This window comes from Aulonocara sp. 'chitande type north' Nkhata Bay, linkage group LG14 (genome assembly GCF_057382095.1).
Source record: "Aulonocara sp. 'chitande type north' Nkhata Bay isolate Kocher_YH1m ecotype deep benthic linkage group LG14, A_spYH_male_GT1.1, whole genome shotgun sequence".
NCBI classification, from domain to species: Eukaryota; Metazoa; Chordata; class Actinopteri; order Cichliformes; family Cichlidae; genus Aulonocara; species Aulonocara sp. 'chitande type north' Nkhata Bay.
The window spans coordinates 18,755,636-18,769,329 of NC_141357.1; the positions used below are offsets into that span (position 1 = coordinate 18,755,636).

At 39.7% G+C, this 13,694-nt stretch overlaps 1 protein-coding gene across 1 annotated transcript in view; it reads right to left on the reverse strand.

Annotated features, from left to right (window-relative positions):
• The window catches only part of pdgfd (platelet derived growth factor d), a 53,222-nt gene that overhangs the window by 14,618 nt on the left and 24,910 nt on the right, over window positions 1-13,694 (reverse strand). Inside the window, exons 2-3 of the mRNA XM_086261372.1 lie at window positions 7,525-7,714; window positions 4,419-4,596 (exon numbers count right to left, since the gene is read on the reverse strand). Coding sequence (XP_086117498.1) covers window positions 4,419-4,596; window positions 7,525-7,714 — 368 coding nt within the window. The remainder of the gene's footprint in view (window positions 1-4,418; window positions 4,597-7,524; window positions 7,715-13,694) is intronic.

Consider the following 13,694-nt stretch of genomic DNA (forward strand, 5'->3'; position numbering starts at 1 on the left):
CAATTCTACAGGACACACAGAGAGGAGAATCTCATTTTCCAACAACAAAGTAATGCTAATCATGGAAGCAACGTTAATATTTCAAGGCACTCTACCACATTTTCTAATGTTGAGAGGATGCAGTCTTATTTACAGTAGCAGCCCAGGGCGGGACATCAGGGAGCTGCCCTTTTCAACCTCCATTTTGTACAGTTGGACAGTGGAGCAGCTGAGGATTAAGTGAGCAGTAGATGGTGAGGAGGGAGAGAGCATTTTTCTGTCGACTTTTACCCTGCATGAGCAGCTATCGCCCTCACAGCCAGAGGACATTTAAGTTAGAAGTTAAGTCACACTGACCACATTTTATGCTGTCTCATCTATGTTTGAGTCGTGAGCTAATGTTCAGCTTAGAGAACTGACAAGACTTACTGTTACAGTTCCTTGTTTAATTTGTATTTATTTATTTCTCTTGTTTTTTGTAATACATATTCAACCAGAAACTAATGCAGTTATTCCTGCAGCTGTGTCAATGGAGGTTTGGTTTGTGGATCAGTGGCAGGAAATTTTAGTCCATGGACCCCACACGGCCTGTTTAGATCTCAAGTGATTAAAACTCTTCACGAAAGATTATACATAACAAACAGGTGATGTCTTGTCCGAGAAGCCTCGAGGGAAATAAGTGCAATTCCAACAACACGTCTCAGATTTTCCACATTCAGTATTTTGTTTACCAGAAAAGCTATTGTTGCAAAGCAAATTAACATGGGCAAAGCTCTTTGGCTTTACCACCTGGCTTCTGTGTGGCATGGCAACCCACAGGTAATGCCTTTGTCAGCAATGATGACTCACACCTCTGACTCAAATGAAATTTGCAGTTCAAAAAACCCACTCACTTTTACTGCAATTTTTCTACTTGGCAAAAACATTCAGTGGGCCAGATTGGACCCTCTGGTGTCACTCCTGATCTAGGAATAATTCAGGCTCGTACTTAATGGATTACAGGAGTTTAGTCAGTATGCAAAACATATGTCCTGTCATATGACTCTATGCAGTGGCTCCTTACTGTTTCTGTAGGATTTAAAAGGGTAAGTAGCAGCCAGGTGCTGATAATCAAATGCACTTGATTAACGGATTATCAGCAAGTCTGAGCACCTCGATAAAAGCAGACGTTTTAGCAACTTGGTGGTCTGAAGCATTTAGATGTGTGCTACAAGCAAATTTAGCCCAAGGTTGGACCATCCTATGTTCAGAGAAACTCCCAAAAATCAAAGAGTTGCATCTGAGACTCTGTTAGCATAAGAGAAAACCAAAATAGAGCTCTTAGGCCATAACGCCCAGCACTACGTTTGGTGAAAACCAAACCCAGCATATTAACTGCACAAACACCTCATAACAACTGTCAACAAAGTGGTGGAGGGGTGATGACTTCAACTGGTTTTGCAGCCACATGACCCAGGCACCATGCAGCCACTGAGTTGACTCTAAACCCCTCTGTATACCAAATTACTCTAGAGTCAGATGTGAGGCCATCTGAAAGCTAAAGCTTGGTCTCAATTGGGTTATGTACCAGGACAATGATCCCAAGCATGGCTGAAAAGAAAAGACACAAAGTTTTGCAACTGATACTCTCTGTGCTTGACGTACCTGCACTTACTAGGAACACTACGAAAAACAATGAAAAAAAAAAAAAAAGAAAATCAATAATATTCTTACAAACATAAACAAAGAAAAGCTTCCCTTCACAGTAAATAGATGGCATATTCAGATGCTCAAAGACATTTTTGGGGCCTTTATAAAAAGATTCTCTTGTACAATGAAATGCACCCTTTGCTTCATGTAATTCTGCAGTGCAGGTGGTGAGTAACACCAGTTTAAAACAATGTTTTAGGAGGAAACAGTGACTGACATGAATAACAAGTTAGACCTCTGACTGCAGTGATGCCTACAGGGTTTTATTTGTCTGTCTCTCGTTTGGGTGGTTTAGCAGATGTGAAATAAAGACACACATACTCACACACTCGCATATCAACTGAAATTTGACCCAAATGATGGAATTGCACTCACAATTGCTGTTTCAATTTTAAGAATAGAGTAGAAATACATTTCCATGTACTTCTGTTTATATCTAGCCACATAAATACCCCCATTGGACAAACATTAGCAAGATATCCAACTTTTTTTTGACTTGTGCTATTTTGTGCAGCACTACCTCATTTAGATCAGCATTTGACATACTGATGGTTCAAATAAGCACCAGAAAGCTAGTTTAAAGAAGGAGAACATGAAGCCTAACTAATTAATGAGCAGCCATATAGGCTCATTATGAGCAGCGATGTGCCATTTTTCCCACATGTCACTGTTTAAGAATTTTCATTTAGCTTTAAAGAACACATTTTTCTTGGGTTCATATTGTGACGTACACACAAGCAGAATTGCAAGTGAGTTTGCAGCAATCTACTTCGATAGATCTGTAAACCCAAGATGTGGCAATGGATCAACACCAAATATTCAGCTAAATTTATGCTAAAGCTAAAGCTATGGTTCGTTATCCTTCCACAACTCCTCCAAAGTAGTCACACTTATGGAGGACTGAGTCTGCTGCTCTGCTTGCATGCAGCTTGGCCAAAGTTGGGTCTTCGTATCTAAGACATTAGGACCAAGGAAGGCTTTTTATCAAACAAACTGAGATTAAAGTAGGTTTGGATATAAAGTGTTTTAGGTGTCAACACAGCAAGAATTTAACTTTTTTTCTTTGTTTGCTTCCTTGTGTGACTCTGCTTTACCTTCCCCCAATTATACCGACTGTTTCACTTTCCCTAATGTTTTTCTTTTATCTAATCCACCTTAGTCCACTTCATATAACTTACTTCTTCACAAGAGTCTCTCTCTCTCTCTTTGTCTCTCTCAGTTCAGGTTGTTTTAGTCATTAGCTGACATGCCGATACCATCTCAGACACCTGTTCTCTCCTTCCACTGCTGCTTCTCCTCGTTCTCTGCCTGCCTCTCCCTGCCTCTCACTTCCTCCTTTCCTCCCTCTGCCTCTTCTCCTCCTCCTTCTTATCTGTTCGGCAGGTCTGGAGAGAACAAATTAGACCTGCTAAATTAAGCCACACACAAAGCTCCAGTCTAGCTGGAGGGAAACTGTGTTTATGTGTGCGTGTGTGTGTGTGTGTGTGTGTGTGTGTGAAAGACGGAAAGAGACAAACACACACTCAAACATGGGAGCGCTTTGAAAAATGGGTAAAACTGATTAAATGAGATAAGCCTCTGGAGCTGGATTCTGCTTTAAATGTACAGAGGCGTGATTATTTGACCAGAGGAGAAATAACAAAGACTGAGGAGGGAGGGATGGCAGCGAAATGCAATGAGAGTCTGAGAGGGAGAGATAAGAGAGCAGTTTGTGGTTTACGCCAGTGGTAGGAAGTAAGTAGATACATTTAGGCAAGTGCTCTATTATGAAGTGCTTTTACTTCATTGTCATTACATTAGGTTGAATGACATTGCTGTGTAGTGTTTGCAGTCGAGGTAGTTAAGGGCTAATTTAACCTAAACACCCTATACAGTTTATGGAGAGTACAAACTGTAATAACAGCAAGAGTAAATAAAAGTAATATGAAAATGGCACTAGGAAAGGGAAGGATCTTCAATAAATACGATATCTATCTTTTCCTCTCTCTGCCCGCTAAGACATTTATTCCTTCTGTGTTCACACCACTTTTTTCTCTCTCTTTTTTCTCAGATAATAAGCAGTGCCACCAGTTCAACCCTGTCTGTGATGCTGTGTCTCTTCCTCTCTCTGTCATAAATGAGGAAGTCTGGGAACATCTTTAAATGTCTGTGCGTCTCTCCACTGATCTTTCTCTTCCCCTTTCCCCTCTGATAATAGGGTGGGTGAACATTTCATATCGGATTCCCTCACTTTCTTCTTTCCTCTTGCCGACAGAATGACAAAGCTAATCTCCTTATCAATTTGTTTGACAGCCTTTGAGAGAACATGTTCTCATCTTTTCCCCCCAACCGTCCTGCCCTCCTTCACCTATCCCTTCATCTCTCCTCTTTTGTTGAATGGACATGTGAGAAAAGCACGGTTGGCTTACACATGTTGGCAGTCTACTGACAGCGTTACAAGATCCTGTGTTTTTTCTGTTGCTCCTGACTCTCCTATCTATTTATCTCCATCTCATGCCTTTTCTTTATTGCCGCCACAAGTAAAATGGTCAAAGAGGCATTTTACCTAGGGCACTGCTGTGGTACTGAGTCTGACACTGATCGGATTTAAAAACAAAAACACACTTGAATGAAGGACTTTATGTTGTGTTTCAAATAACAGCCAATAATTCGTCATCAGCCGTGTGTGTGTGTGTGTGTGCGTGTGTGTGTGTGTGTGTGTGTGTGCGTGTGTGTATGTGTGTGTGTGTGTGTGTGTGTGTGCCCCTTACCAGTGGTGAGTAGTAGATTTTAAATCCTGGCCTTGCAACAAAGTAATCATCAGACTTGAAGGTGACTTTGAGCTTGTTGGTTTTCGAGTTTAGACTGGGTGGTGCCTTCTGCCCGCACCACCGACCCCAAATTATAGTGCTGGTCTCCGATTGGTCCTCCACTTCAACAAAGTCATACCTGCAGTGTGAGTGAGAGCAACATAGAGGTATGTTAACACGTAGGAAATAAGAGAGACTGGCTGAGGATTAAAACTGTACACACACACAAAAAACTATGTTCAAGTTAAGCACAAGTACCGGTAGTTAGATTTTTGGTGCTTTTTTGCACATTATTTCTGGAAATAAAAAACGTATTCTTGCTAAGGTCATGATTAAGCAGCCAGAGAGCTGGAAAACAGTAAACAGCCATCACAGTTTATAAACCAATTTATCTTCATATAATATTCTTGTATTTTCTCCTGCAGGGACGAGGATTACTACTGTCAAAATTTCAGTTAACTCCTGGCCTCTGTCAACACTTTCCTGCTGAGTTTATCAGCTCAGTCACTCGTTTTGAGTCATACTGAATAAATAAATAAGTCTATTTTGTAAATCTTGACTGTATTATGTTTTTGAAATTAGGATTATTTAGTGGTATGAAACTAAAGATTGACTTACGATCAATCACAAGAACGTGCAGTTTTATAGTCAAACGTGTTATTCCTCGTCACATCTAGGTTTTTCTAACCAAGATGACGATGACAGAAACGCTCATGTCAAGGCTTCGAACTGGGACTGGGTTACGGTAGCTACGTCCATCTTTTATACTGTTACATCAGAATTTCTGTAACTTGTTTTTTATAAAGATGAACAAATAAAGATGATTCTGATTCTGTTCATTTTAAATAACATGCTATGACAATAGCCAAAATAAATATGCCCAAAGATTAAAAAACAAAGCTAATTATTCGCTGCAATGCTAAAAGTTCAGTGATTTGTGGCAGAATTGATGCTCCATTTTTGCTAGCACAGCACACGTGGCCACAATAACAATTATGTCACTTCTAAGGTTTTGCATATAAGGACATTAAAAATGATCAACTCCTTACCAGGACTTAGAATTAGATAAATACAACCTGAGACTAACAAAAAACTTGACATATCACATCATGTCATTATTTATTTTATAAAAACTAAACCAAAATGCTGAAGCAATGTGTGAAAACAAAACACCTCCTGATTCAGTCGTTATAGCCAGGAACCCTGGCTCACTCTTGCTTCAGTTCATTAAGATTTGTGGGCATTTGTTTATGCACAGCTCCTTTAAGGTTCTTCCACAGTCTTCAGTCGGGTTAAGGTCTGGAGTTTGCCCTGCTGTATTACCCAATTGTGGACAAGCTTTAGCTGTCAGACAGATGGCCTCACATTTCGGTATATAGAACTCATGATTGACTCCGTGATTGCGAGTTGGCCAGATCCTAGGGCTGCAGTAGTTGTAGTGATGGTCATCTCCAATTTGGTTAATCAGTCAAAAGGACATTGTTTGGTAAGTCTTGTGGTTGTTCAAGTGCTAACCCTGTTTAGAGAGAAGAGGCTTTCTCCTGACAAACCTTTCAAACAAGTCATAGTTGGCAGTCTTTTGCTGTCATGTGTCTGCAGAGTCTGAGATATAGCTTTTTGGTTTTCGCTGTAGTTTGAGGATTTAAAAGTCTGACCTTGGCGTGAATTTGATGGGACATTCACTCCTGGAACGACTGGCAACTATCTCGAATGTTTTCCACTTGGGAATAATCTTTCTCACTGTAGAATGATGGACTATAAATTGTTTGGAAATGACCATATAAACCTTCCTAGACTGAAAGGCAGCAGTACCTGTAAGGTCACTGCTGATGTCTTTCCTCCTTGACTTTTCGTTAACACACACCTAGATGCTCCGGACCTACAAGCTGCCGTTTTTCACTCACTGCTTCTACATGTTAGCTTAGTTTATGTTAAATACATTTTTAAGTCCTTCAAATGACCAGCTATTTTTTTTTATTTATCATATCCTGATATATGACTGTCTATATGACATCACCATGGCTATAACTAGCCTCACGGGCAAAGCTAGACTTTGAATATTTTCATGACATAAAGGCTGATGAAGCAATTTTAAATGAGTCACTGACGCCAACCATGAAATTCTGTTCCAATTTTGTGCCAATCTCACAAACAGCTGGTAGATAGATGGCTAGACTGAACGCAGAGCATAACAAATAACACCAACTTTGGAATAAAGCCTAATTTTTCTTTATGGACACTTCCACCACTGTAATGGTTCAGGTAACTTTTAGGGTTATGAGGCACTTTGAGTAATCAGACTTGTTATGATAGAAGTTTATGATGAGTTCTCAGCCAAGCAGACCATCACCATAAACTGCATGATGATAAGCCCACAAAGATACACACACATAATCAATATGACAAACAAGATTTGAAAGACTGGGCAAAGCTCTCTCTCCTTCTTACTACCTTTTCAATTGTCTCCTCCTCCTCTCAACCCCCCCCCCCCCCCCCCCACCCCCTGCTGCTCCCCCTTGTCTTTTCAGGAAAGTGCTTACAAAGATGGCTGAGTTGCATATGGGGATTAAAAAGTCTATTTTCTCCCTGCAGCCCTCAAGGACAAACTTCTTATAGTTCTTGCCAAGAAAGCAAACTTCAGCTATCCATCTCTCCTACAGTGATTCCAGCACCTTATACCTTTTAATATTATTTTCTCTCAGTTCATTTAAATTCCAATTTATTGTGGAGCCATGTGACTACAGTACCAAATAATTCACACATATTTTACCGTTGCTATTGTTCAGACTCGAGGCTTTTACACAATACACTTTCCTGTCCTCCCTGTCACACTTCTCCATCAGTCTATCTCCTGCTCGGGTTTCTAAATCACTCTTCCTTCATCTGATGTTTCTCCTTTACAGCTGCTCAGAAATGATCAGTGTTCTTTCTTCTTTTTGTTCACTGCCTTAATCCTTGTTTCCGGTATTCTACTTTTTCTACTACTCTTGTCTTTTTTTTCCTGAATGGCTTTCACGTCGCCCTCCTTACTTCTCTAGATCGCGTGCTGTATTGTGTCAAGTTTTACCTGCACATTCCATTCTCAGCCTCCTCCAGTCCAAACTGTCCGTCAAACTCCAGGTGTATGCGGCTCCCTGGTGGTGACAGCAGTTTCCATGACAACAGCAGGTTGCGAGGGTAAGCGTTGGGATAGCGTGGGCTGTGGATGACTCCACCCTGTGGCGTTACTGTGATGTTTTCCTCCTTGCGGTACAAGTCTGTGGTGAGGCGATTGCTGTCTGTTAGTGGTTACAGCTAATCAGTTAGTTAGTCAATTTAATAATAGAAGAAGAAGCAAAGCAGATTGTTCACAGATGCAATTTCACACCCAAGAGAAAAACTTTTTTAGACGTCGGCACCCACAAAGACATGCAAAAGAGGACCGCTAAACATATAAACAACAGCTCATACAGAAACAATCCTCAGCAAAGGACGAAAGACTAATTTAAATAAGAGCGTGCCGAGTACACATATTGAAATGGATCACGTAGATTTGTTTGGGTTTATCTTTATCTTTGTTTTCTAAGTGAGACTGCGGTAGTTACCCAGCAGGCCATTTCACAGTTCGAAACTTCTCCCCACTCTTTGTATCTGAAATCTTTAAACAGCCGTCTCCATACTGCAGTTTTATCTACTAATCAGCCCACATATATACTATTACCCAAAGACTAGCCAACTATAATACATCAAATGTCTGTCTGCCCGCGATTTTCTCATACATGATAAAGAGACCACACTTCAGTGGGCAGACTTAGCACATGGGTACGTCTTAATATTGTGACATCATCATGTTGTTGAGAAACCACCTGCTGATGGCAAAAGTGAACCATCTTTACCATTTTTGCATCCTATTAACCCTTTTTACAAGCAATGCATCATTTTGATGTCAAGATATTTTATGTCTACAAAACCTACAAAACCTAATTATGACATATGCTCATACTGCGCTACGCTAATACTGATCAGTTGACAGTGGAGGCCGTTTAGCGCAGCAAACTCATCATCATGTTCAAGGAACCAGTAAAAGATCATCTGAGTTTTGTGACATGATGCATTATTCTGCTGAAAACAGCCAAATGAACATGGTATACTGTGGTCATACAGTGGTGCACATGGTCAGGACATGATAATTAAACAGTGCTCAGTTAGTACTAAAGGGCTCAAAGTGTGCCAAGAAAATATTATTCCAACAAGATGAACTTCAGGAGGTTGTTTCAACCATTTCTATAAATGCTTTGAGTTCCATGTAAGGTGGAACTTAATACTTAATACTGTGGACTTAATAAATGTCTAACAAGTGTACAATGAGTGTGTATAATATAACATGTGGGTTTTAGTATGAAAAAAGTCTGATATCTTTCAGATAGGGCAAAGACTTGGTTGTGTTTCTATCAAACATGTATTTATATACTGGTGTCCATCAAATAACAATATTATTGTCTGACCTTTTCACACCGATTACATTTGAATATTTCAGTTCAAGGAAACATTTGTCACTAACTAAATTTGGCTTGCTATTATTATTCTGCAGAAAAGGTCAAAAAATATTCACATGCATTCCCTGAAGGTCATGAATATCAACAATAACTGGTCCCCCACCAAAATCATTCAGAATAATTCTCTTGGAACCAAGAGTCATTGCTAGTTTTGGTAGCCGGAGACCGAACCGTCAGGGTCTGTGCCCTGGTAGCCATGATGCGAACGCTGTACCGGTCTGTCGTGGTGAAGAGAGAACTGAGCGTAAAAGCAAAGCGCTCAATTTCCCGGTCGGTCTACATCCCTACCCTCACCTATGATCACGATCTCTGGATAGTGACAGAAAGAATGAGATCGTGGACACAAGCAAAAATTAGCTTTCTCCAAAGGGTGGCTGGCCTCTCCCTTAGAGATAAGGCGAGGAGTTCAGACAATCGGTAGAGGCTCAGAGTAGAGATGTTGCTCCTCCACATCGAAAGGAACCAGTTGGGGTGGTTCGGTATCTGAGTAAGCTGCCTCCTGGGCGCCTTCTAGGTGAGGAGTATTATCTGTGTGAACACATCAATCTATTGTAACAAAAATACTTAAAGTATCTGGAAGAAATATTCTTGCTTCATGTTTATATATAGGTAACAACTTTATATGTACAGAAGCTGTATGGGTAGGTTCTAAAGTTATGCTTTAAGTAAAACGGCTGCTCATTGGTGGTGAACATGAAATTACAACCACTCAAAATGCTGCCACAACTAATCAATGCAATCATAAATCTATTTTTGACATTTGATAACAATAATCATTAATTGGCCTCACAAATCTAAATCTATTCCCGAGCTCCTGAAAATTCAAGAGGGGAAAAAAAAAGCTCTTACACACACACTCCCTAAGGTCAGGCTGTGTGCTGAAGTAGGCTGACAGGGCTATATTTTGTGAGTGGTGTGTGTTTTTTAGAGCACTGAATGCATAATCAAGGCACAGCCTGCACCCCTGGGAGTTGATGGTGATGATGAAGCTTTGGCCTCCTCCTCCTCCACTTCACTCTGAGCTTCTCTTAATTCCTCCTCTTGCTCAGCCCCGTCTTTACCTTTCACCTCCTCTCTGTGTTTCTCTTCTCTACAGTGCTGCAGTTCCGCCTCAGTCACCGGTCATTCTGCTCTTTTCAACAGTCTGCTAATTCCGGCTCCAACAGTTAACACAGCACTCCAGTGTGTATCATGGGCAGCGGGCATTAATGCAGCATGTACTTCTAGTCTGGAGCATGTGTGTAAATGTGACTGCATGTGTGTGCTGGGGCACAATTGTATTTGTAATGAAATTCTTCCACTTTGCTGATCAGAAGCCTGGCTGTGTAAGTCCACTCAGTCAAAAGAAGTGCTTATATGTGAGGAACTCTAACCTAACTATATCCCTGGTGAACAGAGTATGTCTGTTTCTGTTCTTTTCATAAAGAATTTGCATTAAATCTCATGTGACTGCAAGTGGTCGCAAGCACAGCGTGTGCATTGCTTACAATGTCCAATACATATAACCGTAAATACACGTTAGCGCCACTTTTTATCACACCATGAAGCATCTGTCTACTGAAATACATCAAGAGATAGAAGTCAGTGCTTCTGACCATGAAATAATCCAGCACATAATTGCTGTAAAACCACAACCCAATTAATGCACCCATCCATTAATGCACCTGTCCATGCGCACAGGTATGAGTCTATCTGTGTGCAAGAAGAGGGCAGACACTAAAATGAGGAAATATGCAAATGTGCTTGAAAAGCAGTGAGCTCTTCTGGATGATGTTCTGCAGTCACATCATGACCTTAATATAAATCATGCAGTGATGTCAGTGACACTGTTGCAAATTAATGCAAATGATACAGTGATTAGAAAGGAAATTTCTATTAAAGATCCAGTCCACAGAATCAACAGTGGGAGAAACTAACTGGTGCAATTTATCAGACTGCTGAGGATTTTCGGTAAATGGCTCACACGGACTAAGCAGAATCCGGAAACCAGCAGACATATCAGCGGGCACAGATGGATATGCAGTGCAGTCTGGAAATATTAGGACAGGGACAGATTTAGCTCAGGTTTTCACAGGTTTGTACTTATATTTAAAATTTTCATTTTCATTTTCTGATAAGATTAACTTCAATCTGTTTCCACGGTGAGGTAGCTTTGTTCAGTGTAGGTTCTATTATTATTATTATTATTATTATTATTTAAAATATCAATATTAATAATTTAATTAGTGATTATGGCTGTAGGAATGTGAATGTATATAGGGCTCTTTGTGTTAGTCCTGCGATGGACTAACACATCTGCCATTAATTATTATTATTCCTTGCTGTTGTTATTTCTATTTTTGCAAGACATAAGCCTCAGTCACATTATAACTTATTGATTATAGGATCTTTAATCTAAACTAGTCATATAATTTATATGAAATGAAATTGGGCATGTGTATTTGACAGGAAGTCAACATTCTGCAGTCACAGAAAATGATATTGTGCTGATAATATCACTGTCTGACTCAAATCCTACATTTAGCCACCCCCTCCAACCCCCACCATCTTGCTCACACACACAAACACGCACGCACATTGTCGTCTGCTCCACACTCACAAACTCACCACACAGTCACGCAGCATCATTGTCACAGTTATTTAAGTGTCAGATCAGGAGTCTGAGAGTTTAATTGGCAGTCAGTTTCTGTGTGTGTTAATTATTTTGCGAGGACCTACAACCTGCTACTTTATGGGTCTGTGTCTTCCTTATGAGACAAAAAAACAAGTACCTTAAATTTAAATCCTTCCCTTTCGAGATGAAGAGCTCTTTATAAAGTTGGCTTTAGATTAGGGTTTGTCGTAAAGCATTAGCGTTTTGATAAGGTTAGGGTACGTTTCTATCAGATGAATGGAAGTTAATGCAATGTCCTCTGAAGTCATGGATACATGGCTGTGTGTGTTTATGGATGTGGCAGGTTACAAGAAAAAGGTTCAGACTATACATGTGTGTATTTGGATGCATGCATGTCTTGAAGGATGTATGTGGTTAATTTTTCCCTAATTAAATTTAACTCTCCCACATCAGAGTGTAATGTTCTCCATGGTGCTGAAATCTATTTCTGATCCCAGTGCCAATCACACTCTAATCACCAGCAACATGATGCATCACAGAAGGAAAAATAGCTCTTTAGAGAAGTTGCTCGGAGGGATCTGATGTTGAAGCTAAGATATGAAACTTTTATATTTCTCTCTTAATTAAATTCAGATTTTGGTGAAGTCACAGGTGTGCAAAGAGTAAATATTAAAAAAGTAAATCTATTTTTTAGTTTAAGTGTCTGTTCTGTGTGAAGCAAACTCTGTTTTTCTTGAGTGACAGTTTACATACTGTATGATGAATTCCCACACAGAGACACAGTCCCAGAGGACATTACCTATAACAAGGCGACCCCATTTCTTACATCTGCCATCCCCTGTCTAACATATCCTGTCTGACTTTCATCTCCTAACAATGAATTCTCATAACTTTCACACACAAACACACACATATACAAGAGAGCAGGACACACGTAATGGATTCACTTTCAGCTGTGAAAAACTACCCAGAGATTGCTGTTTTCATTCAAGGTGGCATTACTCTTTTTAATAAAAAAAAAGCAGGTGTTTATTTTTGATGTGCTTCACGATTATTAACTAAGTATTTACGCCTGTTTCAAAAATCACAGTTAAGTATTTAATGGACAGGTCAAAATACTTTTTTTGGGGGAAAATGTGCTTTACTTGCTTTCTATCGGAGAGTTAAGATGACATAGTGATACACTGTCTGTTAAAACTACAGCCAGCAGCTGATTAGTTTATTGACAGCAGAGAGAAACAGCTAGTCTGGAAAAGGTAATATATGCATCACTTCAATTTGCTGAAGCATCTCACCTTGGTGTCTAGAAAAACATAAAAAGATAAGAATAAAACTGTGTGTAGAATTGAATAATGCTAGCCCTGGACTATTTCTGGACTGAGTACGCAAACAGAGCAAGGATATTATAACGACAGCACCATGAAAGCACTCAATGATCAGTTTAGACAGATGTGCCTCAAAAAGTATAGCAAAGGAAACACTAACAATAAACCATTCAGTATGTTGCGTAGTACTTTGTATGCAGCACTTTGGCCAACTGTATTCATACAGTGACAAAAATACTTGTCATAGTATGAATAAAAAATATGATCTTTCAAATATTAGCTTAAAAAAACCCCAAAATATTTTGACGACAGACCCATCTGCGTCGTTATCTGCTGAGTTGTTTATTCATCTGTGTTTGGTAACAGAGTGTACTGCCCATTAACAGCAAAACTGCTGATAAACACAACGAGCATGTGTAAATGTGTGCGTCTGTGTATTCGTTTTTATCATTAGTTGTTTATGTGTATGCAATAGGTTTATATGGGCATATCTGTTAGGAACTGGGGTATATATGGGTCACTGTTTCTGTGCTTGTGTACATGTGAGTGTTTATTGGTTGTGGATGTGAGAGCTGCACTTACATGCTCAGAGTATTTCCACCCATGAGAAATAACCAAAGCCTTTTCCATCTGGCTAAATGCTCATCTGGCTAAATGTGTATATCTATCTATCTATCTATCTATCTATCTATCTATCTATCTATCTATCTATATATATATATATATATATATATATATATATATATACACACACACACACACA